At 51.7% G+C, this 24078-nt stretch overlaps 1 protein-coding gene across 1 annotated transcript in view; it reads left to right on the top strand.

Moving 5' to 3' along the window:
- The window catches only part of LOC100512793 (cholesterol 24-hydroxylase), a 36251-nt gene continuing 15469 nt past the window's right edge, over nucleotides 3297-24078 (top strand). Inside the window, exons 1-5 of the mRNA XM_021099690.1 lie at nucleotides 3297-5924; nucleotides 13206-13286; nucleotides 13876-13957; nucleotides 21205-21278; nucleotides 21764-21850. Of these exons, the coding sequence (XP_020955349.1) occupies nucleotides 5803-5924; nucleotides 13206-13286; nucleotides 13876-13957; nucleotides 21205-21278; nucleotides 21764-21850 (446 nt within the window). The 5' untranslated portion in view covers nucleotides 3297-5802. The remainder of the gene's footprint in view (nucleotides 5925-13205; nucleotides 13287-13875; nucleotides 13958-21204; nucleotides 21279-21763; nucleotides 21851-24078) is intronic.

Consider the following 24078-nt stretch of genomic DNA (forward strand, 5'->3'; position numbering starts at 1 on the left):
TTCCTGCCTCTTCTCTCTGACTCACACCTGCCTGGAAGCTGACAGTGGGGGCAGGGGAAGGGGGCTGGGCCTGCGGCCTCCCTCCTGCTCACAGTGGACAGTCCTCCGTCCATTAAAGGGCTCAGCCTTGCCAGATGCCAGCCTGTCGAGGGGCCTCAGTATGGCTGGGCTCAGCCTCTGATAGGGAGCCAGGGAGGGTGAGTGGTGTCAACCGGCAGCAAGGACAGGACGTGGCGCATGTGGGGGTTGGGGGCTGAGAGGGCTCTGGGTGGGACATCCCAACCTAACCTGGGTGCTGTCCTGGGAACTGAGCTGGTACCGGGGGCAGTGTACTTGGCAGAGGAAATGGAGCGGGCAGGGTCTCCCAGTATGGGGCTGCAGAAAAAAAGCTTTAGGGTCATTTTCTCTCTCTCTCTCTCTCTTTTTTTCCCCCCAGCCACACCTGCAGCATATGAAGTTCCCAAGCTAGGGGTTGAATCAGAGCTACATGCCAGCCTATACCACAGCCATGGCAATGCTAGATCCTTAAGCCACTGAGCCAGGCCAGGGATCAAACTCACATCCTCAAAAAAAAAAAAAAAGCAAAAAACCATTAGGTTGCAGGTCCGATCCCTGGCCTCTCTCAGTGGGTTAGGTATCCGGTGTTGCCATGAGCTGTGGTGTAGGTCGCAGACGCGGCTTGGATCTGTCATGGCTGTGGCTCTGGCGTAGGCCGGCAGCTGTAGCTCCAATTAGACCCCTAGCCTGGGAACCTCCATATGCCAGGAGTGAGGCCTTAAAAAAAAAAAGCAAAAAAAACCCCCAAAAAACCAAAAAACACATCCTCTTGGATCCTAGTCAGGTTCTTAACCCCCTTAACCACAACGGGAACTCCTAGGTTCATCCTCTCAAACTTTCCCTATCTCTGCCCTAAGTGGGATCGGTCAGGGGCCCAGATCCTGTGGCTCCTCCAGCCCTGCGGAGCCTCACATGGAAACCATAGTTAACCCTGCCCAGGAGTGTGGCCTGTGTGGTGGGCACCCTCGTAGGAACAGTACAGCCTGCCCAGATGCATTCTATCCTCAGAGAGCCCTCTTCTTCCCCTTTTACAGATGGGGAAACTGAGGCTCACATAGCTGCAATATCTTTGTTGAGATCACCCAGCCAGAGGGGGAGAAGCCAGGGAAATCTGAACACAAGCTGCCTAGGACCCTAACCACTGAGCTCCCTGAGAATCTAGGTGTGGCCCAGACCCCCTGCCCGCTGTGGGCTGCCAGCCTCACTGGGAAAGAGCTGATGGAGACCCCTGTCTCCTGTGGGTCCCTTCTGCCCAGTGGGTGGCTGTGCTGCCTCCCACTGCCCCAGAGGGGTTGATGGGGCATCTTTCCAGGGTGCAGGGAAATTCTGAAATGTTAGGAGCTGGGAGGGCCCGTGGTGACCATCTAGGCAAACTCAACTGTGCCGGCGTGGCAGCGAAGCTGGGAGCCTGGGTGTCCCTGGCCTTTAGTCATATGCGGCTGAGCTGAGACTGGAGCCCAGGGAAGGTGGCCTCGGGGCGCTCAGAGCAGGGCAGCACCATGGCCCTACCCGGAGCTGGGGGTCCTTCTGGCCTGCAGGCCGGGGATGGGTCACAGCAGCCTCTGCTTCCCCTTCCTGGGGCTCCTCTGTGCTCTGCAGTGCTCCTACCCATTCAAGAGTTCCCCTCCCCTTTTCAAGGCCTGGAGGCCATGACTCCACAAGGTGGGGCCTGGGAGCTGGGTGGAAGTAACGAGGGCACCTCCCACTGCACCGCAGCACCCACAGCCCAGGGCCACCATCTGGGACCCTTGGTTCCTTCCCCACGTGGTCAGGTGGAGTGGTCCAGCCCCAGCTGGGCCCTGAGCATCACTGGTGTTGGCTGGGGCTACTGGGGGGAGATCCCGGGGCCATCAGTCCTCTGGGCCATGCTGGCCTTGGCTCGCCCATCCTGCCTCCCTCCTCGCTCGACCCCTGACCCCGTCACCCTTCAGACTCCCAGTGAGGCTGAGGCTGCAGCCTGACCCCTGGGAATGAGAACCTGGCCCAGAGAGGGGCTGCTTCGGCCCAGTGTCACACAGCTTAGTTCTGGAGCCCTGGGAGCCAGTGCTGCACGGATGTCCCAGATGTGGCCCAGCGCCCAGGGCTGCATCCAGGGTATAGCCTGAGGTAATAACACTTCAGGTCCCTGGCTAGGCCTCATTTGTTCCCTATTCACCTGCACCCCTCTGGCAGCTGGGCTGGGCCCTGGATGGCCACCTTGTCCTCTGATGATAGGAAAGGCCCGCCGTCCTGGCAGCTCTGACAGCTGCAGTCAGTGGTTGAAGGGGAGCAAGCGAGGGGACAACCTCCAGCTACCCAAGGCATCCCGTGTGTACACCTTGCCAAGACTAGCCTGGGAGACAAAGCCTGGGGTGCTAGAGACTAGGTGTCTAGCCTTGGCTGTGTGACCTTGGGAAGGTCACTTAACCTCTCTGAGCTATTGGCAAACGGAAGTATACAGCAGGATTATTGGAAGAAAAATGAGGGAACACTAACAAATATGCCCAGCCTGTTACATGTTGCTTCCTGGCCAGAAAGCTCAATAGCTGGCGAGTGGAGTCCACACTGGCAGCTGCCAGCTGCTCAAGACAGGGTGGGGAGGGGACATGCCTCCTGGAGGGACCAGCCTGAGAATGACTTGATAGCAAATCCTCCAAATGGGAGGAAGATAAGCCCCTTCGGCTAACATGTAGAACCCACATCTTCCTGTGGGAGCATCTGTCCTTTCACCCCAATACCCACCCCTGCTAAGAATGAGCATTTATTGATCACTTACTGTATGCTCAAGTGTGCAGACTCATTTAATCCTCACAAGTACCCCACAAATGTCACCTGCCACCAAGCCATCAGCCACTGCACCCCCCTCATGGTGCACCCTGGGGGGAATTTAAGATGGAGAAAACATGGATACTGGCCCTAGGTAGTCACAATGCGTATTTAAGGAATAATTTCAATAAGCCCAGACTCTTACATCTTCCTATACATAGAAAAGCACTAAAATCATTAACTTGAGCTGTCTATTTTTTGTGATTAGCATAATCTTCTGATGTCTGACTACATGATTTTTTATTTTCAGCAAAAACTCCTGGAGTTCTCATTGTGGCTCGGCAGGTTAAGAACACAACTAGTATCCATGGGGATGCGGGTTTGATCCCTGGCCTCGCTCAGTGGGGTAAGGATCCGGTGTTGCCACAAGCTGTAGTGTAGGTCACAGATGCGGCTCAGATCAGGATCCGGTGGGGCTGTGGCTATGGTTCAGGCCAACAGCCCTAGCTCTGACTCGACCCCTAGTCTGGGAACTTCCATATGCTGCAGGTGTGGCCCTAAAAGGAAAAAACAAACACACAAACAAAACCCCTCCTATACCCTGGCCCCTTCTTTACTTCTTTGGAGCAGTTCTTTGAAGCTGTCTGAGAGGCTGTCACCCAGGCTGTAGTCCTCAGTAAGCTCCCCGAATAAAACTTGTAGGTCATACAGTTTTCTTCAGCCAGCAACTCCCTGGGCTGATATCCAGGGTGACTATGTAACTGGTCTGGGGTCCCACATTCAGAGGGGGAGTTAGCTTTGAACCCAGAGGCCTGATCTTTCTCTCTCCCTGGGCTACTGGACCTGTGCCCTGCCAGGCCATTCAAGTGAGGACAGCGAATGCAGAGCCACCTCTTCTGCCTGCATCTCCCTCAGTGATGCCTGCTGGGAAACCACCTCCTGCATGGTGTGGGCTCTGCCAGTGTTCTCAGTCTGGACTAGCCGCATTGCAAGGGCTGATAGGCACTGGTGGGGAGCCAGCAGCAACCCTAGTGGAGAGCTCTGTCCAGACCTTGCCCCAAGGGTCAGGTGGTTGGCCACGTGCTTCCAGGCAGCGCCCTCTGCTGGGGGCTGGCAGTTGCTGCCTGTCCAGGCAAAGGGCCTTCCACTGCCCCCCCTCCACCGGGTGTGGGTTCTCCTTAGTCCCCACTGCTCACAGGAGAGCTGGGAGGCTCCGCTGAGGGACCCAGAGGTCTCGGGGCTGGAGCCAGAGGTCACTGGTGTTGACCAATGCACCAGAGAGTATTAACGTCCACTTCTTTGCCTGGCTTAGTTGGACAGGCTCACACTCACACATGTACCTGAGGCTGTCCCATGCCTGCTACAGACTGCGGCCAGAGCAGTTTAAGGTCTGGCTCTGCCCTCAAGGCACAATTGCTTGGCATTCTCCCTTCGAATTGTCCCCAACGCCTGGAGGTTTCACAGTCGAGGAGAGCTGTCTGACCTGCCCCGCAGGGCCAGCCAGAGGTCCCCTGTGCGCGCCTGCGGCTGCTTCTCACCACCACAAGGGGGCACAGTAGCAAGTCACTGTCTCCTAGCCCTGTGGGGAGGCTGGGGTGGTCCCTGAGCCGGGATGGACGTGGTGGACAATCAGGTTGCCTGGTGGGGAGGGGGCGGGTCAGGGGGAGGGAGAAATCCTGTTAAAGCTTGGCCTTCTCTATCAGCCCGCAGCCCACACACCCCGAACTCCTACGCCCCTGGTGGGGACTGTCCCTAGTTGTAACCTGGTAAGGGGTACACAGGCCACCTCTGTTTTTCAGTCCCAACCCTCTCTGGATTCCAGGACTCTAGCCCACAAGTGGGGTGGGGCATATCCTTTTCTCAGAAACCCAGCAGCATTTAAACTTTCTGGGTATCCCTCCCTGGCCGCGAGGACTTTTATCTGAACTAGGAGGGGGCATACCTGGCCTTCTCATCTGCTTCCATTCCGGGTCGCCCCTGAGTATAAGAATTGGGCAATAAAAAGCCCGGAGCTGGCCTCCACTGCCATACCTGGATTGGAAAGAAGCAGGTTATAAAAGAGAGGGAAGTCTTGGCTTATCAGTTCAAAAATACCCTTTGGGCGGCCACCCCAGGCATATTTCTCGCCTTCCCGCATGAGGGCGACTTTCTGTACCAGATTTTCGCCCACTCCAACTCTAGCTCCTTTGAACTAGAGTCAACGCCTCGGACGTTGAGCCCACGGACCCCACTGGTGCTTCTCCTTGGTCTGGGTGACACCCTCGGGTCCAGCTATGTCCTCTTCATACGCAGACATAGGCCTGCTTGTGTTCCCAGGATCCTCTTTACCTGCTTGGGTAGACGGGTTGGGGAGGGGAAACCAGCATTGGAGGTTGGGGTTTTGGGGAGAGGTCTGGAAACAGTAGGCGTGATGCAGAAATGTGGAGTATAGGATGGGTTTAGGGAGACGGGAAGGGGTCTAGGACTGCGCGCAGAGGAATGCCCTTATTTGGAGGCGCCAAAGGGGGCGGACCAGCCATCAGGATTTTGCACCGCCGCCAGCGCAGCCAGGGCGGAGGAATTAGGGTTGCCAGGGACAACGCGTTCCGGGCGGAGCCGCTATTGGGGTGGAGCTTGAGGGTTGTGGGCGGAGCCCGGGGAGGCCGGAGTGGGCGGGGCTTAGCCTTAAGCGGAGTTGTGATTGGAGGAGACCACATGCTCTGGGCGGGGCCTTAGAACTGGGCGGGGCTGTGCTGTATTGGGGCGGAGCTTAAAGATGGGTGGGACCAAGCGGGGGCAGGCTCGGAGAGCTGGAGCTGGAGGCGGAGACGTGGTTGGCGGGGACAGAGCGCCCTGGGAGGGGTCGGAGCCGGCGGGGGCGGAGCCGAGCGGGCGGGGGCGGTGCTGGGTCGCGCCGGGCCTGGGGCCGAGGCGGCGCGCGGCGCTGACAGCTGAGTCGGCTCGCGGCCTCCCGCCCCCTCTGTGCCCGGCCGCGACCCTGGCCTGGCCTGTCCCGGAGCCATGAGCCCCGGGCTGCTGATGCTGCTCGGCAGCGCCGTCCTGGTCGTCTTCGGCCTCTGCTGCACCTTCGTGCACCGCGCTCGCAGCCGCTATGAGCACATCCCCGGGCCGCCGCGGCCCAGGTGAGCGGGGGGTGGGGGCGGGGGCCTGGATGGGGCGCTCGAATGGGGGGGGCCAGGGGACTGCATCCAAGCCGGCATCGGGGCTGGGGGTCCAGCCTTGTCATTGCGCGCGGCCGATTGGAGACTGCGGCCGGGAGAGGGGCGCTAACTATTCTTAGTAACAAATTACTCACAGCCGCAGCAGCTGCTCGGCGCCCACCGCGCTCTGCTGGGCCCCGAAAACGCGATGGCAGCGACAACCCTGTTAGGTAGGCGCTATTGTTACCCCATCGTTCAGAGGAGGAGACTGAGGCGCGCAGAGGCAAAGTCACCTGCCCAAGGTCACACAGTTGGTAAGCCTAGATTTAAACTCAGGTCAGCCTGGCTCTAAAGTGGGTGCTCTTAACTTCGGGACTTGGACGGGGTCACTCAACCTGGGTTGGAATATACTGGCCTTTGGTCACATCCCCCTTTGTTTCTCTTTCTGTCCTGGTATCTTCTTTTTGTCTTCTCCTTAGTACTTCCATTCCATCCTTGGCCCTCACCCCCACTCACCTTACCCCCCCCCGCCCCCCCAAAGAAGCTTACCTTTCTGAAGCTTAAATCAGATGTGTCACTTCTCTGCTCTAAAGGCTTCCCATTGCTTTAGAACAAAATCTAATCTAATTAAGTCCACTCCGTGGCCAGCAGGCCCCTGCTGAGCTCTCGGAACCCTCTCTGCACAGTTCTATGCCTCTTCTATGCCTCGCTCTCTGCTGCCCGCAGTCTTTCTGCACCCCCCACCCCCCTCCAGCTGAATCCCTCCTCCAGGTCTTGCTGTTGGCATCCACCCTGTATAAAGCCCACCTCCTAGCCCCAGACTCCTTCTGGGGCCCTCACTCCTGAAATTACCTTCTTTTCACCTGTTGACTGTCTGTTCACCTGTTGACTGTCTGTCTCCCCCCTTTAGAATGTGAGCCCCGGGAGGGCAGGGCTACTGTGTGTTCACTCATGTTCCCCCAGCACCTGGCACACTGCAGATGCTCAATAAATATTTGTTGAATGAATGAATAAACAATGGTATTAGACACGCTTTTTAAAACCTCAGGACACCAACATCCTGGAAGGCACCTACCTCCAACACAAGCCAGATGCCCTGGCATTAGAAGCCTGAGTCCCTTTTTGGTGGGTTCAGGAAAGATCTCTATGGCTGGGAACATTGGGAGGCAACTGTTTTCCCTGCTGGTTCTCTGTCCTCCCGGGTCCCTCCCCCACCCTGCGGTTTTTCTGACCCCTTGTCCCTTGTTTAGCTGCTGTGTCTTCCACTCTACCCAGATAGTTCATCCAGGCTTGACTTAAATGCCAGTTCCTCAGGGAGGGCCTATGGGCTCCCATATGCTATGTTCATTTTATAAACTCTAAGTCCCTAGGAATGGTAATTGGGTAACTAACTGTACAATCTCTTGTTGCGTGTCTGTCTCTCCCATAGGCCTGTGTCTGTCTCGCTCACTGCTGTGTCCCTGACACCTCTGGGGGCAGCACCTGGTCCATGCACAGGAGTCCCTGGATAGTCTCTGACCCAAGGTGGCTGGTCGGAGTCTCCTGCCAGTTCTGTTAGGCACACTGTCACCCTTCCCAGTTTTCAAATCAGCCATCAACAGCTTGGAACAGAATGCATTTTGTTCTTATCCTGGTAGGCCTCCTCATGACTTGGCCTTTTCGTGTAAACCCACGTGCTTTAGACCCTGCAGACCTGGGCCAGTCTCTGTGCCTTGAGAAAACAGAACTTAAATCCAGACCCTCTCTGCTCCTCTCCCCAACATCAGTTTTTAAAAATTGCATGTTTAAAATCAAATTATGTATGCCATAGCTCTTACCCCTTTAAAGTATACATGTCAGTGCTTTTTAGTGTAGTGACAGAGTTGTGTAACCATTGCCAGTAGTTCCAGAACATTACCGCAGAAAGAAATCCCATACCCGTAGCTGTCACTCCTCATTCCCCGCAAACCACTCTCCCCCCCTGCAGCCCCTGACAACCGCTGATCTGCCTTCTGTCTCTATAGATTTGCCTGTTCTGGACATTTTGTATAAATGGGCTCATATAACATGTGGCCTTTTGTGTCTGGCTTCTTTTACTTTACATAATGTTTTCAAAAGTCATCCATGTAGTAGCCTGTGTCTGTATCTCATTCCTTTTTACACCTGAATTCTCCCTCCAATCTCATATCACAGAATCCACATGTGGCCTACAGGTGTGTGTGGGGGGGAGGGGTGGGGGGGAACCCAAAGGTAATTTCGGTTGGGCTCTTTATGCTTTTTTTCTTTTTTTTTTTGTCTTTTTGCCATTTCTTGGACTGCTCCTGCGGCATGTGGAGATTCCCAGGCTAGGGGTCAAATCAGAGCTGTAGCCTCCGGCCTACACCACAGCCACAGCCATGCAGGATCCGAGCTGCATCTGCAACCTGCACCACAGCTCACGGCCACACCGGATCCTTAACCCACTGAGCAAGGCCAGAGATTGAACCTGCAACCTCATGGTTCCTAGTCGGATTCGTTAACCACTGAGCCACGACAGGAACTCCGGGGCTCTTTCTTCTAAGAAGGCCAACACAACAATGCCCACACAAAAAGATTTTGGATGAAACATTGGTTAGCAATCAAATACAAAACTGCACTAAATGAAAGTTCTGGAACTTCTTCTATAGCACGAATCAGATGCTTTGGCATTTCAAGTTTGGATCCCCATACCATGACTGGCAACACCAGGGCTGACAAAAATGGATGTATTTGAGTCTCCAATAGTGCCATTCGCCCCTTGGTGCTTCAGGGCTTTGTCAGCTGTAGGCAGGGAACCCTCTGCCCTGCAAGAGGCAGCGGCTGTGCTCTCTCACCTGCAGTCTTCATCGTCTTTATCCTGCAGGAGCCACTAGGAGACGCCCTCCCTGAGTGTCCCACTTCCGGGGGCTTGTTACAGATCCTACTGCAACGACCCATACAACAGCTGGAAACTCAGACCCCACATTCAGATCCTACACAAACACTTGTAGCTTCCAGATTTCTCTGTCACCGCTCTGAACTTCCTCATCACCCCCCACTCCCATGGTAGCGTGGGATGGATGCCAACTTGACAACGGAAAGCCTCTCTCTCTCTCAGTTTTTATTTATTTTGTAATACATTTTTTCAGCACTCCTGCGCAGTGCTGGTTCTCTCTGCCCTCTCCTACTTGCCAAGCTGCCAGGCCTGGGGGCTGTTCAACAGTTGCCAATAATTCCCGGACCTGGGCTGGCTCTGTTGGGCCAGGCATGCCCAGGGGGCTTGGGGTGCCCAGCTGAGTGCTCACCACCCCCTCCTTCTGGCATGAGGCACATTCGGGATCCCTCACCCTCACTCCTAGTGGGTGGCCCACTCCTCAGCCATTTCGTGGGCTCCCTTCATCCCTCTGGTGGCCCCACAGTGGGCTCTCTACATGACTTCTGCTCCAGGGTCTGTCCCAAACTTTCTCTGTCAAAACAGGAAACTTTGGATTCCCACGGTGCCCGTCACAAGGTTATAGAAAACTGTGATGCTGGGGACCAGGCAGGGAGGGGGGGTTTGTCCTCTCCTCTCTCCCAGGGCTGCTCTGCCATCTCCAGTCTACCACCAGGAAAACCTGGTGGGCTTCTCTCTGCCCAGCCCTGGCCCAGCAGTCTACCAGCCCCTCCATCCATCGTTGCTTACCTGCCTGTTTTTCACACCTGGTCTTCCAGCTCTGCCTTCACCTCCCCTGCGCCCCCTGCAGGAACCAGAAGGAACACGTTTAGGCTCCTTTCTCACCTGGCCATGGGGACCGCATGCCACTCACCTTCTTCCCCAGGTGGCTCTGGACTCCAGGGCTTAGAGTGGAGACTCTTAGGCAGGCCTGGACAGGGGGGGAGGGTCCAAACTCTGTTCCCACTCAGGTGACTCAAAACCGAGAATGTTCTCCACGAACGTGCAGCTTTGGGGAGGAACCATGAATACTGGATTATGCTGGAAACACAGCCAGTTGTGTGCAATGTCCACGGTCCATCTTTCTGCAGGGGGAGTGGTATAAGTTCAAAGCCACTCACCTCAAGTGGACCTCAGCTGCCCGGCACCCCACTGAGCTTCCTTCCGCTGGAAGCGCTCGCCCACTCTCGCAGCATCCTTGTCTGGCCCTCAGTCCCTCACCTCGCTCCTCCATCGCACGCTCAGCATTTATTCTTGCCTCCCACGCCCCTGAGCAAGTGGAACAGCCTGCAAGACACCCTTCCAGGGCTCTGCCCCCCAGCTTCCCCCCTCCCCTGCCCTGGGCCCCACGTGCACACTCTCCTGGGACTTCTGTGCTCCTGGCCAAGGACAACCGTCCCCCTCCTTGCTCAGCGACCCCAGTGCTGCCCCCTCCCTCCTCTGTCATCACTCCTCTGTCTCTTCTGCATCATTCCTATTTTTATATAATAGGCTGTGAAACAAAACTCTGCCTCCTCATTCCCCCCAGCTCCCCGCCCCATGGCTTTGCACCCCCACGGCCACACCCCTCGTTCTGCCTGCCTGACTGCCTGTGGCCCTTCTTTCTTGAATCCACTGCCTGTCCAGCTCTGGCCCCCCACCTCTCCACCCAATCTGCCTTGGTCAAGGCTCCAGTGACCTCCATGGAGCTAGAGGTGACTGGGTCAGCGCATGGTCCCCATCTGGCCCCCTCCCTCAGCTGCCTGGGCAGAGCCGATCCCTCCCCTTCCTTGAAGCCTTTCTTTGCAGGTCCCCCAACCCCCCGCCAGCCTCCTCCCGTCCCCTGGGCATCTGCTTCTCAGTTTCCCTAGCTGCTTGTCCCTTTACTCCCTTCCCCCACCAACAGCGACTCAGTCTTGGGGCCTCTTCTCTGTCCCACCTCCTTGTGGTCTAACCCACTGTGTTAACCCCACTTCCCTGCTGAGCCTCTCACATCTACGCTCTGGCTGGGAGCTCTCCCCTGAGCTGCCCGCTCCCCTTCCAGGTTAGATGAGCAGCCCACATCTAACAGGTCCAAAGTCTGGCTCCTCACTTCATCCGCTTGTCTTGGGTTGGTTCCCAGAAGCCAATCCTGAGACAAGAAGTAAATGTAAGAGTTCCCATCATGGCGCAGCGGAAACGAATCCAATTAGGAAACATGGGGTTGTGGGTTCGATCCCTGGCCTCGCTTATTGGGTTAAGGATCTGCATTGCCGTGAGCTGTGGTGTAGATCACAGATGCGACTCGGATCCAGTGTTGCTGTGGCTGTGGCATAGGCCGGCAGCTACAGCTCTGATTCACGAACCTCTGTTTCTGGGAACCTCCATATGCCGTGGGTGCGACTCTAGAAAAGGCAAAAAAAAAAAAAAAAAAAAAAAAAAAAAATTGAAGTGTAAGTAGTTTGGGGGGGTGGCCCCAGTAGGCGTGGACATTGGCTAGAGAGAGACAGAGGCCAATGACGCAAGTTACCTCTGGGGACAACAGAGATGAAACCCCCCTGGGGAGCTCTGGGACCTGATGGAGCACACGTCCCCCCCCAACCTCAAGGTGGAGGGGGCAGGGGTCACTGTTGGAGAGCTGCTCTGGTGTATGGGGGGGCGCTGGTGAGCTGGAATTCCCAGCCTGCCTCTCCTGCCAGCAGGGCCAAGATACCGCAGGGCAAGGGCAGGGGGTGAGCACAGTGGGGTCTGCTGCCCCCACCAGGCCCCTTCTCAGTCCTCCTCGCCTTAGTGAATGGCAGCTCCATCCATCCTCCCGGTGCTCCAGGCCAGAAGCACCAGGACCATCACTGGCCCCTCGGTCAAGCCCCACGTCCAATCCATAGGCAGGTCCCTTTGGCACCGCCCACCTTCGAGTACATTCAGAGTCTGACTTCCCACCGCCATGGGTCAGAGTCCCCATCACCTTCACAGTCCCCTCAGGGGTGCCCCCACTCCTACCCCTGCCCCCCACCTGCCCTGTTTACTCACAGCACTGCAGCAGCAAGGACGACGAGTCTTTAAAATCCAAACCAGATCCTTTCTCTGTTCTGCTCAAAACCCTCCAGTGGCCCCCACTTCACCAAGGTCAAAGCAAAAGTTGGCTCACAGCCCTCAAGGCTGTACATGTGCTGCCCCCACCTTGGTGACCTCACCCTGTACCACATTCCCCTCCACTGCTCTGCTCCAGCCACACCGCCTCCTGGCTGTTCCTTGAACTAACCTAACATGCTCCTACCCCAGGCCCTTTGCACCTGCTATTCCCTTTGGCTGGAATGTTCTCCTCCCAGGTACCTGTGTGGCCGAGTTCCTCACTTCTTACAGCTCACATGTAACAATTATTTAAAATAATCCTCCTACGCCCATCCCTAGCTCTCCTTTTTCTGATTTTTCTCCCATCACTTTCTGACTTCCTATTTATTTCCCTATTTGTTTATTCACTCTGTCTCCCCCAAAGAGAGTCTGAGTTCCATGATCCAGCAAACCCCAACTGCAGTTTTGTGGTCCCCATTCTGGATGCCGTAGTGAGCTTGATGGGAATAAATTTAAATGGGAGAGAGTCCAAGCACCCTGGGACATGCCTGAGGCAGCACCCAGCAGGCTTGCTTACAATCTGGTAATCATGTAGCCTGCATAACATGACCTGGGGCCAGGTGACTTCATCTTCCCAGCCTTGGTGGCCCTACCTTTTTTTTTTTTTTTTTTTTTTTTTGTGTGTGTCTTTTTGCCTTTTCTAGGGCCGCTCCCTCAGCATATGGAAGTTCCCAGGCTAGGGGTCTAATCGGAGCTGCAGCCACCAGCCTACACCAGAGCCACAGCAATGCGAGATCCCAGACGCATCTGCAACCTACATCACAGCTCATGGCAACTCGGGATCCTTAACCCACTGAGCAAGGCCAGGGATCAAACCAGCAACCTCATGGTTCCTAGTCGGATTCATTAACCACTGAGACACCACGGGAACTCCTCGGTGGCCTACCTCTTAACCGGGTTAATAATAGACCTACCTCCAGGAGACTTCACAAGGCGTCAGCATGATGTCTGGCTTTTAGCACGTGCTCAGTGAATGTCTCAGGTCGCTCCATGCATCACTGAGCCCTTGCCTCCTGCTGGCCCCCAACCTCAGCCCCGGGGAGGTGGTTTCGTTCCTCTCCATCTCTCCAAGGAAACTTCTGGAGCCAGTCAGACCCGGATTCGCCTCCTGCCTGGTGACCCTGAGCCAGTGCCATGCCTCCTGCTCTGGGCGTCAGTCCTCCCATCGGGAAGTGGGCATTAGCCGACCTCTCAGGGTCCCGTGGGGGAGGGAGTGCTCTCTGATGGTCGCTTCCGGGGATCTTACCATGTCCCGTCTCTTCTAGTTTCCTTCTAGGACACCTCCCCTACTTTTGGAAAAAGGACGAGGTTTGTGGCCGCGTGCTCCAAGATGTGTTTTTGGATTGGTGGGTCCTAACTTGTCATTTGTTGTCCCTGCTTCAGTCCCCATCCCTCGTGGGCCAGCTCCCCACAACCTCCAGCCCCGCACCCACACCCCCTCCTCAGTCCAGGTGGCTGCCACCCTCAGCAGCTCCTCCCCTGAGTGGAGAGGCACATGAGGTGGGTTCAGAAGGCAAGCTCTGCCTTTTGCCTACTGTGTGGCCTTAAACCAGCCATCGGAAGCTCTCTGAGCCTCAGTTTCTTCATCTGTAAGTTGGATGGGGTGTGACTCAGTAACAGGCATTGTTTGGGGGTAGTGCTTACACTTTTCAGAGATGTGACATCGCTTGATTCCTAGCAGAAGCTTTGGGGGCAAACGAGGAGCGTAGCAACCCTATTTCATGGATGTGGAAACGGAGGCCAGTGGGGGATGCGACTCAGCAATGGGTCGGCATCCAGGCAGAGCCTTGGCCTCAGGCTGTGCTGAGCCCCCACCCCCACCCCCACCCCCACCCAGGATGGGCTGCTGGGTTTCTCCCTCTGGGCCCGGGCTGAGCTGAGGATACTCGCCGCCCTGGTAGTCGACAGCCTCCTTTGCATCACTTTGTTTTCTAGGGCCAAGAAGTATGGACCCGTCGTGCGGGTCAACGTCTTCCACAAAACCTCGGTCATCGTCACGAGCCCCGAGTCGGTCAAGGTAGGAGCAGAGTGGTTTCCAGAGTGAGAGCCCTCCCCTTCCCTGGGCTGGGTGCATGACATTCCTCTCCAGTAACTGTGGGAGAAACATTCCAGAGTCACACACATTTGTTCCCAGGATCCCAAAGGGAACAGCCTCTCTAACCACCCACCTTTGTGGGGGACCCTCTAGGCAAGGCCTTTGAATGTGGCAGTGAGTTATTGTGAGACCCTTTGGGTTGGGAGTTTTGCCCAACTGGTGTGCACGCATCTAGTTGGTTCGTCTTTCTTAGCCTCAGTTCCTCCATCTTTGTTGGAGCTGTAACTCTTCTCTTCTCAGGCTAGGATGAGAACGAAATATTGATCCATGCAGTTAACAAATAAAGGTCAAGAGATGCTTCAACATGCATTTTTGATGTATTTCACAATTATTAACCCATTTAATCCTCGTGGGTAGGAACTTTTTTTTTTTGTCTTTTGTGTGTGTGTGTGCCTTTTCTAGGGCCGCTCCCGCGGCATATGGAGGTTCCCAGGCTAGGGGTCCAATTGGAGCTGTAGGCATTGGCCTACGCCAGAGCCACAGCAGCGTGGCATCCGAGCCACGTCTGCAACCTACCACAGCTCACAAAACACCAGATCTTTAACCCACTGAGCAAGGCCACAACCTCATGGTTCCTAGTAGGATTCGTTAACCACTGCGCCACGATGGGAACTCCCTAGGAACTCTTATTAGTTTCATTTTAGAGATGAAGAAATGGTGACAGGCAGCGTAGTGGACCCACAGTGTATGCAGAGTGGTGTCTACCACATGGGGTCTAAGAACGGCCATCAGCATGTCTACTGATGACAGCTGGCAGAACTGGGCTCAAATCTGGCTCTGCCACTAGCTGGCTGTAGGATCTTGGACAAGTTACTTTATTGCCCTGGGCTGTAGTTTCCTCCTCTATAAAATACGGATGATGCCTGTCTTACAGGTGGTTATAAGAATGGAACTGGGAGTTCCCGTCGTGGCTCAGTGGTTAACGAATCCGACTAGGAACCATGAGGTTGCGGGTTCGGTCCCTGCCCTTGCTCAGTGGGTTAAGGATCCGGTGTTGTTGTGAGCTGTGGTGTAGGTTGCAGACGCGGCTTGGATCCCGCGTTGCTGTGGCTCTGGCGTAGGCCGGTGGCTGCAGCTCCGATTCAACCCCTAGCCTGGGAACCTCCATATGCCTCAGGAGCGGCCCTAGAAAAGGCAAAACACACACACACACACACACACACACACACACACACACACACAAAGAATGGAACTGAAAGAATATACGTGAGCCATCTAGCCCATGCCTGGTACATAGCAAGTGTTCGATGAATGATGGTGCTCTTATTCTAAGAGTGGGTACCCAGCTGGTGTGTGGGGGTGATGCTGTGCTTGGAGAGTGGCTGTGGTGACATTGAGAGGGGCAAACTACAACTTAGAGTCTAGATCATGAGACAAGTTGAACGACTATGGTGTCTCTAACAGGATGTTAAAAGTCATCTTGTTAAAAAAATAGTTTCATTGAAAATACAGATATAGTTTAAGACTTTTTAAAGCATGCTCCCAAAAGTTATACACAAAGACCTTCATGATGCTCAGTGAGAAAAGAAGTCGAAAAAATAGATTAATATGATGAATTACATTGATTAGCATTCAAGTGTTAAACCAATTTGCATTCCTGGTCATGATACAATTTGTTCCTGGAAGCATGGACACATGGATGCAATTTGTTCATCTTTTGTTAAGAATTTTTGTTGCTATATTTATTCTTATGATGCCTTTGTCTGGCTTTGATATCAGATTAATAGGTCTCATAGGATGAGGAGGGAAATGGTTCCTCTGCTCCGTTTGTTGAGTTTGCTCAGGAGTAGTGTTATTTCTTCTTTAATGTTTGCTAGAATTTACCAGTGAAGGCTTCTGGACCTGGTGTTTTTTTTTTTGGAGAGAAGTGTTTTTCTTTTGTTTAAATGACACATTCAATTTTTAAAATTGGTATATGGCTGTTCAGATTTTCTATTTTTTTCTTGAGTTTGGTATCTCAAGGAATTTGCCCATTTCGTATAAATTGTTGAAATTATTGGTATAAAGTTGTCCACAATATTTATTTTTTATCTTTACCATTTCTACTGGATCTATAGTGATGTCCTTTCTTTCATTCTAGGAATAGTAATTTGGGTTTGTTTGTTTTTTTAATCTTCTTGAACAGGCAAGCAAAAGTGTTGTCAATCATTCATCTTTTCAAAGAATCAGCTTTTTGTTTCATTGGTTTTCTCCATTGTTTTTCTTCTATTTTACTGATTTCCACTCTTTATTATTTCCTTCCTCTACTCACTTTCAGTTTAATTCATTCTTGTTCTAATTTTTTAAGGTGGTTAACTTAGATAATTGAATTTAGACCTTGTTTCTTTTCTAATACAGGCCTTTAAAGCTATGCCTTTCCTTGTAAGCACTACTTTAGCATAAATATACCACACATTTCAATATGTTGTGCTTTGATTTTCATTCAGTTTAAAGTAGTTTCTTATTTCCCTTGTGATTTCTTCTGTGATCCATGGATCATGTAAATGTGTTATTCAATTTCTAAGAATTATAGGATTTTCCAGATATTTTTCTGTTATTGATGTATAATTTAATTCTGTAAGATCAGATAAATACTCTTCATGATTTCAGTCCTTTACGATTAATTGAAGCTTGTCATATGACCTAGCATATAGTCTATCTTTGTGAATGTTCATGAATACTTAAAAAAGAATATATGTTCTGTAATTGTTGGAGTATTTTAGAAATGTCAATTAGGTCAAGTTCATTGATAGTGTTGTTTGAATCTTATAAATCCTTACTAATTTTCTTTCTACCTGTTCTAGCAATTACTAAGAGAGGATTGTTAGACTCCTATCTCATCATGGATTTGTCTATTTCTACTTTAAGTTCTATTAATTTTGATTCATATATTTTGAAGTTCAGTTACTTGGTGGGTACACATTTAGCAAAGGAATTGATCTTTTTATCTTTAGGAATTTCACTTTATCCTTGGCAATATTCCACTCCCTGAAGTATATTTTATCTGGTATTAATTTAGCTACTCCAGCTGTCTTGTGTTCAGTGTTCCATGGTGTATCTTTTTCTGTCCTTTTATTTTTAATCTATCTGGAGTTTTGTATTTAAAGTGGGTTTTTTAGAGATAGGCATATAGTTGGGTCTTGCCAGTTTATTAAATCCTACAATCTCTGCCTTTTAATTAGAATGCTTAGGTAATTTACATTTAATGTAATTATTGATATGGTTAAATTTATATCTACCATTCTATTTGACCCACTTGCTGTTTGTTCCCTTTTTCTCCTTTCTTGCTTTCTCTTGGATTGAGTATGTTTTAGCATTCCATTTTATCTCCCCTATTGTCTTATTAGCACTCTCTCTCTCTCTTTCTCTCTATCTCGCTGTGGTTGTCCTGGGATTTACAGTATAATCTCTCTTTCTTTTTTTGTCTTTTTAGGGTTGCATGCACAGCATATGGATCTTCTCAGGTTAGGGGTCAAATCAGAGCTGTAGCCACTGGCCTATACCACCAGCCACAGCAATGCCAGATCTGAGCCACCTCTGTGATCTACACCAAAGCTCATGGCAACTCCAGATCCTTGACCCACTGAGAAAGACCAGGGATCAGACCTGTGTCCTCATGGATACTAGTCAGATTTGTTTCCACTGAGCCATGAAGGAAACTCCTATAGTATAATCTTTAACTTATATCAATCTGTCTTCAAATAATTATAGTACTTCATATCTTTACTTTTAAGATTTTCTCTTTATCACTGGTTTCAGAAATTTGATTATGTTCTACCTTGGTATACTTTTACTTGTATTAATTCTACGTAGGATTCTTTGAACTTCTTGGATGTGTGGGTTCCTTAAGCATATTTGTAAAATTGTAATAAATGTGTTAATGTTTTTGTATGTGAATTCCATCATTCTCTGTTATTTCTAGGCTTGGTTATAGATCAGATTTTCCTGCTCTTTGCCATGTCTAGTGATTTTATGTTGCATACCAGATATTGTGAATACTACATTGCTGAGTGCTTGATTTTGTTTAAAGAATACTAAACTTCATTCTGGGAGGTCAGTTTGATTCTCTCTGGGTTGCTTTAAGTCTTTTGAAGGTTGATCTAGAGTAGGTGTTTACGGAGTTCCCGTCGTGGCGCAGTGGTTAACAAATCCGACTAGGAACCATGAGGTTGCGGGTTCGATCCCTGCCCTTGCTCAGTGGGTTAACGATCCGGCGTTGCCATGAGCTGTGGTGTAGTTTGCAGACGCGGCTCGGATCCCGCATTGCTGTGGCTCTAGTGTAGGCCGGTGGCTGCAGCTCCGATTCAACCCCTAGCCTGGGAACCTCCATGTGCCGTGGGAGCGGCCCAAGAAATGGCAAAAATACAAAAAAAAAAAAAAAATAGAGTAGGTGTTTACTCTAGAGCTAGTTTAGCCCACTACTGAGGAGTGACCCTTCTGAAGATTCTATTAAAGGCCTTGTGTCTAAGTTTTAACTCTGGCTGGTGGGAACTTGAGCAATCCTTGGCTTGTTTGAACCCTGAGAATTGTTTATCCTATAGTTACCCAGTAATTCTCCTTTTCCCAGAAGTTTTATACTTGGTCTTGTGGAGTTTCACTCTATACATGTCCAGATTGGTATCCATGCAAAGATACAGAAGGTCCCTATGCAGATTTCTGCACAGGACCCCTTTTGTTTTGTTTTGTTTTGTTTGCTTTTTAGGGCTTTGTTTGTGGCCTATGGAGCTTCCCAGGCTAGGGGTCAAATTGGAAAAACAGCTGCCAGTGTATGCCACAGCTGTAGCAATGTAGGATCCAAGCCACATCTGCAACCTACACCACAGCTCCAGGCAATGCCAGACCCTTAACCCACTGAGCAAGGCCAGGGATCGAACCTGCATCCTCATGGATACTGGTCGGATTCATTTCTGCTGCACCACAGTGGGAACTCCTACACAGAACCTCCTTCTATGCATAGCTCTCTCCTCTTGGGTCCTCTGCCTTACAAATTCTAGCTTTTTCTGGCTTACCTGGACTCTGACCTCTATCTCATCAATTTGGAAAGCCTGCTCAAAAAATATTTGAGTTTATTTGTAAAATACCTTTGTCCTACAATTCCCTCTGGGCAGAAAGCTGGAATGATCCTGTTGTAGAGATCTCATCTTTTTTTTTTTCTTTTTTTATCTTTTCCCTCTGTCAGGGTTCACAATCCTTTACCCATTGTCTAGACATTTCATATATTTTGCCTATTTTTCTGGTTGTTTATGGCAGAGGGCAAGTCCCTAGCAGTTACTCCACCCTGGGCAGAAATGGGCGGTCAGAGTGGGCAACAGAAGGCAGCAGGTGCTGGGGGTCCCCTGTGCACCCCTCAGGTCCCAGAGCCTGATTTACTGGGCCATCAAAAGAAGTCAGGGTCCAGGGACAGCAGGCATGGGGACCCTGGTCAGAGCCTGTTTTGAGGCTGTTCTGCCTCAGGAGGGGCTCCTCAGCTCAGGTTGGGAAGGGCTGGCATAGGCCTTGGACTACTCAGGGGTATTTGAGTGGGGTCTGGGTGGTAGGCCTTTACGTCCAAGGTCTTTTTGCTGGCAAGGAAGCCAGCAGGAGGGCCAGTGAGAGAAGTTGGCTTACGAATGTGTTTGGGTGGAGGTGGGGGTCTTGGGATGTGGCTCATGACCCAAAGTCAACCATTTCTGGGTTTCCTTTGAGCTGGAAATTTGATATTAGGTCCCCAGGAACTAAGCTCACAGACACCAGCAGCCTCTGGGTTAATGTCACCTTACTGCTCCCCTGTGCCCACAGGATAAAACTGAGGCTCCACAGGGCAGGATTCTGGGATCTGGCCCTGCAGCCTCTCCAGCTCCTCTGCTGCCGCCCCCTCCCCCCCACACCTCCATTTCTCTGTCTGAATCATGTGACCTTGGCTTTTCCTGCCTGGATCCCATTCTTCGCTCCTGCACCCTTCCCCCCCAACAGCAAACTGCCTAGATTCAAATCCTGTGTCCACCGTTTACCATGTGTGTGACCTTGAGCCAACCTTAAATCTCAATTTCTTCATTTATATGTAGGATGAGCATAAAAATACCACCCACATCTTAGAGTTGTTCAGGCATTCAAGGAGCTACAGGATGCTGGTGTGCATCTGGCATTTATGGAGCACCTGCTGTGTGCCAGGTGCCATTCTCAGCACCTTTCCTGTAGAACTAATTTACTTTTCACAGCAACCCCACCAGGTAGACACTCTTTTTATTCCCATCCTGTAAGATAAAGAAACAGGGGCAGAAGAGGTAACTTGCCCAGGATCGTAGAGTTTGCAAGTGGCAGAGTGAAGATGTTTGAGCCCAGATTCAAATTTAAGCCAGGGAACTCCACAGCCTGAGCTACCAGCCCCTGGGCTCTGCTGTCTCAAAAGCTGTTATGTACTGTTACTGTTGATGCCATCCTGCTCTTGGGGGGGGAGTGGACTCTTCCTCCAGGAAGCCTGCCTTGACTTCCAGGCCTGGGTTGGCACTGACCCTGAATCTGTGCTGAGCGTCTCAGCACAGATTCAGGGTCAGTGCCAACCTCTCCTCTCCTCCACTCTGGTTGCACAGCAGTCCATGCCTTCTCTTGTTCTTGCCACTTTGTTTTTTTGGGGTTTGTTTTGTTTTGTTTTGTTTTTAGGGCTGCACCTGCAGCATTTGGAAGTTTGCAGGCTAGGGCTACCAAATCAGAGCTATCGCTACTGGCCAACACCACAGCCATGGCAACACTGGATCCGAGGTGTGTCTGCAACCCATACCACAGCTCACAGCAACATTGGATCCTTAACCCACTGAGTGAGGCCAGGGATCGAACCCGCATCCTCACGGATGCTCGTTGAGTTTGTTACCACTGAGCCACAATGGGAACTCCTCGCTGCTTTAGGAGGTGGCGCAGTGCAGGGTCCCATGTGGGCTTTAGAGTGAGGAAGCCCCCTGCACCCCTCCCCAGCTGGGTGACTGCAGGAAACTCACTTCACCCCTCTGTGCCCCGAATTCCTCATCCCTGAAGACAGGACTTCTAGAGGGATTAGGTGAGATCGCGTGTAGGGGTGTCATACCACAGCAGACGCTCTGCTCAGGGCGATTTGGGGGTGCGGGGGGAGCGTGTTTCACAAGAGTCAAGAACACCACTGAGTCCTTTGCGGCCTCTCGTGGGTGCACACGCTCATGCTGTTTTTTGGGGATGTTTAGAGGTTCCTGATGTCCACCAAATACAACAAGGACTCCAAGATGTACCACGCGATCCAGACTGTGTTTGGTGAGAGGTAGGTGAGAGGAGGGTCCTGGGGGGAGGTGGGAAAGCCTCAGGCTGTGCGCGGAGGGCCCGTGGGGTCCAGAGCGTTGGGTGTAGCGTTGGGGCCCGAGGCCCTGGCTGCGGGGCACGCAGCAGGCCTGACTGCAGGTGGCCCCTGCTCTTGTCACCGGTACCTTCGTTCTCCCCCTTCCCCCTCCAGATAGCAGGTGGGAATGCAGGAGTACCTGAGGTCAGGGAACACAGTCACCCCGTTTCTTTTGTACCTGATTATACTTTATCTTAGTAAAATTCACATAGCGTAACAATTTACCGTTTTAACCGCACAGGAGTTACAGTTCAGTGGCATTTGGCATATTTGCCCTATGGTGCCCCCATCCCCGTTGTCTGGTTCTAGAACATTCTCATCACCCCAAAGGGTGACCTGTCCCCATGAGGCAGGCCGTCCTCGTTCCCTCCCTCACCCCGTTTCTCACGCCACGCATTTGTCTCCCGCAGGCTGTTTGGCCAAGGCTTGGTGTCCGAGTGTGACTATGAGCGCTGGCACAAACAGCGGAGAGTCATGGACCTGGCCTTCAGCCGGAGGTGAGTGTGGCTGCAGTCGGGCCCTGGGGGCTGGGCCGCCAGCATGGGTGGGCTTGAAAGGACCTGTTTTCATCAGAAGGGGCCTCCCTGGGCTCCAGGGAGAGAGAAAGGCCCCGGGATTACCAACCAAAGAGCGAGCTGGGCAGGTGGGGGGGGAAGGGCTGTCTCCGAGACGCCCCCACGTGGTTTGTGAATGTCAGGCGTGTGGGGGTCCTTGCCCCCCAGCCCCAGACCTCCTCTGGCTCAGACCTCATCACTCCCCAGTTGGGCTTTTTCATTTATTATAGTTTTCCTTTTTTGGGTAGCATTTCATTTTTTAAAATAATGCTTTTAATGAGACAGAATTCAAATAGTGTACAATTCACCTATTTACAGGTGGGAGCCAGGGGTTTTTTGTATATTCACAAACGTATAACCATCCTGACGGCTGACTTTAGAACATTCTATTCCGCCCAAAGTCAGTCACCCCTCATTTCCTCGAAAAGCTCCCAGCTCCTGACAATCACTGTTTTACTTGCTCGCGAAGGAGTTTGGGATTTTCATGTTCTGCACATTTCTCATAAATAGAATCATACAACGCTTCTTTCCTGCCTGGCTTCTTCCATTTACCGTAATGTTTTCAAAGTTCATCCATGTTATAGCACGTATTAGAACTTCGTTCTCTCTCTCTCTCTCTTTTTTTTTTTTTTTTTTTGCTGCACCTGTGGCATGCAGAAGTGCCTAGGCCAGAATTCACACCCTCGCCACAGCAGTGACAACACCAGATCCTTAACCCGCTGCATCACTAGAGAACTCTTTCTTTGCTTTGCTTCAGTTTTTTTTTTTTTTTTTTAAGGGCTACTTCCGCAGCATATGGAAGTTCCCAGATCAGGGGTTGAATTGGAGCTACAGGTGCCAGCCTATGCCACAGCCACAGCCACGTGGGACCCCAGTTGCATCTGCGACTTACACCACAGCTCAAGGCAATGCCGGATCCATTACTCCACTGAGTGAGGCCAGGGTTCAAACCCATATCCCCAAGGATACCAGTTGGATTTGTTTCATCTGTGCCACAATGGAAACTCCTGAGAACTATTTTTTATTCCCAAATAAAATGCCATTGTATGAACATACCACAATTTGTTTATCCATTCATCAGTTGGTGGACAGTTACGTTGTTCCCACTTTTGGACTATTGTGAATAGGGCTGCTGTGAACATTGGTGAATGAGTTTTTTATGGGGATGTATGTTTTCATTTCTCTTGGGTGTTTACCTAGGAATGGGAATCTATGTTCCCCAATAACCTGAAAACTTCCCAGGGCAGGGCCACGTCACCTTGACTGGCCTTCATAACCCTGGCACTTGGCACAACAGGCATTTATTAAATAAATGCCTCTTTCTTATCTAGTCCTTATTCTCACTCCTGGCAGATGTCTCAGACTAAGACCACATTATGCATTCATTCCCTCTATGGACATTCCTAGGGACTTGGGAAGTGCCTGGTGCTCTGCTGGGCACAGGTGTCCAGGGACAGGACGAGTCTTCTGCCTTTGAGGACATGAGGTCTACTGAGGTGGGCAGATTGAATGAGAATCATTGCAGTGGGTATGACAGGAGCTGCGATGGAGGCACGAGCCCAGTCTTGGAAGGTCAGGAAACGCTTCCCTAGGGAAGTGACATCTTAGCTGGGTATCAAAGAAGGCCCAGAAGTTCCCTGCAGTGGTACAGAAGGCGGAGGGAGTGGCAGGAACACAGGTAGAGATTCTAGAAAGAGCCCAGTGGTTCCTGAAAGGTGGAGGAGAGAGGGTTAAAAGGCTGGAGGAGTCCAGGAAGGGCAGATGGAGCAGGGGTGAGGTCTGACCTCCACCTTTCAGAGGATAGGGAGTCAGCAAAAGCCCAGGACCAGGAACAGATGTGGTCAGATCTGAGTTTCAGCAAGACCTCTCCAGGGCAGTGAGGTGGATGCACTGGAGGAGGGAGACTGCAGGCAGGCAGGGCAGGGAGGAGGCTGTGATCAAAGACTAGCTGAAAATGTTTATATGGTCATCCACAGATTACACGTGAAATAGTAACTTCACAGGGGAGAAGCCTGGGGGCACCCCCTTAACCACATGAGCAAAGTGGCTCTAAAAAGCAAAAATAAAGAAATAAATAAAAGACAACTACAAAGAATTTTACAAATAAATCTACACTTGATAACCTTATGTTAAGAAGAGAAAGTCAAGCCTACTGTGGGAGCATATACTGA

The sequence above is a fragment of the Sus scrofa genome, chromosome 7 (assembly GCF_000003025.6).
Source record: "Sus scrofa isolate TJ Tabasco breed Duroc chromosome 7, Sscrofa11.1, whole genome shotgun sequence".
Taxonomy (NCBI): domain Eukaryota; kingdom Metazoa; phylum Chordata; class Mammalia; order Artiodactyla; family Suidae; genus Sus; species Sus scrofa.